This window comes from Ipomoea nil, unplaced genomic scaffold (assembly GCF_001879475.1).
Source record: "Ipomoea nil cultivar Tokyo-kokei standard unplaced genomic scaffold, Asagao_1.1 scaffold2280, whole genome shotgun sequence".
NCBI classification, from domain to species: domain Eukaryota; kingdom Viridiplantae; phylum Streptophyta; class Magnoliopsida; order Solanales; family Convolvulaceae; genus Ipomoea; species Ipomoea nil.
Genome location: NW_017618708.1, coordinates 1,687,717 through 1,690,700, shown reverse-complemented (window position 1 = coordinate 1,690,700; position 2,984 = coordinate 1,687,717). Strand labels below are relative to the sequence as shown.

Here is a 2,984-nt window from a genome sequence, read left to right as displayed (position 1 = left end):
GCAGATCTATTCACCAAGCCGTTAGACAAATCGAGATTTGAACTGCTCAGAGCTGCCCTTGGTGTTTGCAATCCTACAGCTTAATCATCAACAACGGTACAACAAATAATCTTTAATTATTTTTTAACGTAGTTGTTGTTTTTTTTTATGTTTGCAGGAAAATTCTAAAACTCTCCAACTTAGTTTTAATTCTTCTCGCCCATATACCTTTTTTTACCTTAATTCGGCTCGGCTAGCTTATTTATATATATATTAATTCCACCATTACATAATATGTATTGAAATATTAATTTCAAACAACTTCCACCTCTCTCTCCTAATATGACTCTACTACTACCCCTACAAACTAGTCACATCACTCATCCCATCCATCACAACTTTTGAGAAGCTCATTAATTAAAGAGCCTTATTGTCTTTCTTGCACTTACACGCCAAACCCACATCATTCATTTTCAACTTTACCACTCTCAAACATTGAACCTTCAACAATGGAAGACGACAATCCCTTCGCCATTTTCACAACCAAATCCGAAAGATTGGAGCTTTTTCGACACAGCATCAACGCTGAATCTCCGCTTACATCTGATGATACGGATCGAGTTCTCGCAACGGTCAAGCAACATGCAGGCCTTCTTGAAGGACTCTCGGACAGGGAAGTCAAACAGATCCAAGCATTGGCTAGGTTCATATCTGTGGAGCCGTGGACTTTTCCGGCCGAATCAACCAAACCGCCTCCGCCACAATCTGAGTTGAAGCTCTCATCCCCGGAAACCATGGTAGTCTCTTCTCCCTTAGATGAATCAGTTTCCGCTTCTAGAAAGCTAGATTTTAACATCTCTTTGCCAAGTCAGTTTGTGTCCACCTTAAGTGAATTGTGTGCCCCTTCCATTCCTTTACAAGGTGATCCGTATGAGTCTTCTTCACATAAATTACCTGAAAATCTTGTGCCTTTATCTGATTTAATGCATGCTGTGTCATCTCCCTTCACCATTCGAAATATTAATCAATATGTGTCTCCCATGGCGTGTGCTGCATTTTCTATTCCCATAACCATTCCAGTTTCGAAATCAGCAGAGGTCCCCATCCCTGTGCCCACCTCACATGATTCTGTTCCCATTATCTCTGTGCCCGTGGGCAAATCTTCCCGAAAAGGGAAAGAAAAAACTACTGTTTCAGGTACAGCCGAGAAAAGAAAAATTGGAGCGTTGGAGGATGTTGTCTACTTTTCTGATTCCAAGCAATCAAAAAGAGGGTCCACATTGCCACCCAGAATGACAAGATCCAGATCAGTTTCAGGACCAGTACCAAGTTCGGCCCCTGCACCTGCAACTGCTACTGCCCGCTCTGGCTCAAAGATGAAACAACCCAAGAAGAAATACCATCATATTTTACTGTCTCCAGATTTGATGTCTGACTGGAATGTTCATGCTACAAGGGATTTTATTCTGGAGAAATCCATCAATGTGGAAGAGTTGACAGAAAAATGCAACATTGTGCCTATTTTGCGAGATCAATACCTGCTTGCCTCACTTGTTCATATTGGCCCGTATTCTAGATGGTTCACTGCCGAGTTCTACACAAATTTAACATTGGATACATTTTCGGAGGGGTCACCGCGATTTCAACAGGTTTTTATTCGGGATAAATGGTATCCCTTAAGTCCGGCAGCGATTAATTCCTTTTTGGGTACTCCAAATCATCAAGCTGCTCCTGACCCGAGTCCTAATCTCCTAGCCGCTGCTCTAACTCACAACAAGGTCGTCACTTGGCCAAACACCGGACTTGAAAGCTTAAAACTCACTACGGTCTACTCTGTTCTGTTACGGCTTGCTTCAACAAATTGGATGCCGGCTGTGCGTCATCATCTTGTGTCTGACCAGCTTGTTGCCCTTCTCTACAAGATCAGGAACCGGCTCCCACTCAATCTTGGAGAAATCATCTTTGGCCATCTTGCTCAATTTGTGCGACACAGGGAACCTAAGGTACACCTACCATTTCCTAGCCTCATTTTTGGACTTCTACAGGAACACGGGTTCAAGCCCTACACGGATGAGGAGGTCATTACCAATGCCTCAATCTATAAATATGATGATCGGTTGACAAATAAGGATCACTATGATGATAGAGCTACGCTTTTGATCACTCCCGGCGCACCAACTGCCACGCCCTCTGTGTCTGCCCCTGCATCATCAGCTGACACTGCCTCTGCACCGAATCCACGTCCTACGACAGCAATCAAGGAACCTCAGACGCTCATGGATCGCCGTCAAATTGTTCTCACTCTTCAAGCGTCAATTGCACAAGTCCGAACCTCGGTTGCTTCTCAACAAATAACCATTGATGGCTTAGAACAATTGTTGAGTGCTCAGTTGGAAGAAATCGCCAGAATGGAGGCTATCTATGCTCGGATTCGATCTAACCCTGGCACTGGCACTGGTTCTATTTCTGAGAGTGATGAATCTGAGTCGGGCACCCCGTCTGCAAGTTAATCCAATCCACTAAAATGATGTTCACCGGTTTGTTTGTCATTTATTTGGCATAAACAAAGGGGGAGTATTGGAGAAAAGGGGAGTATTTTAGAATGTTTGGATATTTGGTAAGTTTTTTTGTTTTTGGAATATTTTGGTATGGATGTTAATCCTGGTTCGGATGGTATATTAATAATTTGGTACTATATAAATTATTTTTGGGATGACTATGAATGAATTAAATATGAAAGTATGAATGTCTTGGTATATTTGGTATGTTGATTGCATGGTATGAATTGGGTTTATTTGGAACGCATTTGAAGAAAGGAAAGCACCAAGTTAGGGGGAGTAATTCATTGGAAAGCGTGACATATATGGTATGTTTGATACAACACTTTTTTCGTGCATGATTCACTATTTATTAATTGGATGAAGTTTGTGAGTCAACATCAACCAAGGTCAAAATAAAATTCCACCCACAAATAAGCTTTGGTCTGGTCTTAAGAGAATTTAATT

At 41.9% G+C, this 2,984-nt stretch overlaps 1 protein-coding gene across 1 annotated transcript; it reads left to right on the top strand.

The window, feature by feature from the left end:
• The first annotated feature begins 488 nt into the window (after positions 1-488).
• LOC109150743 lies at positions 489-2,489 on the top strand. The gene has a single exon (XM_019298729.1). The coding sequence runs from the start codon at positions 489-491 to the stop codon at positions 2,487-2,489; it is 2,001 nt and encodes a 666-aa protein (XP_019154274.1).
• The last annotated feature ends 495 nt before the right edge of the window (positions 2,490-2,984 follow it).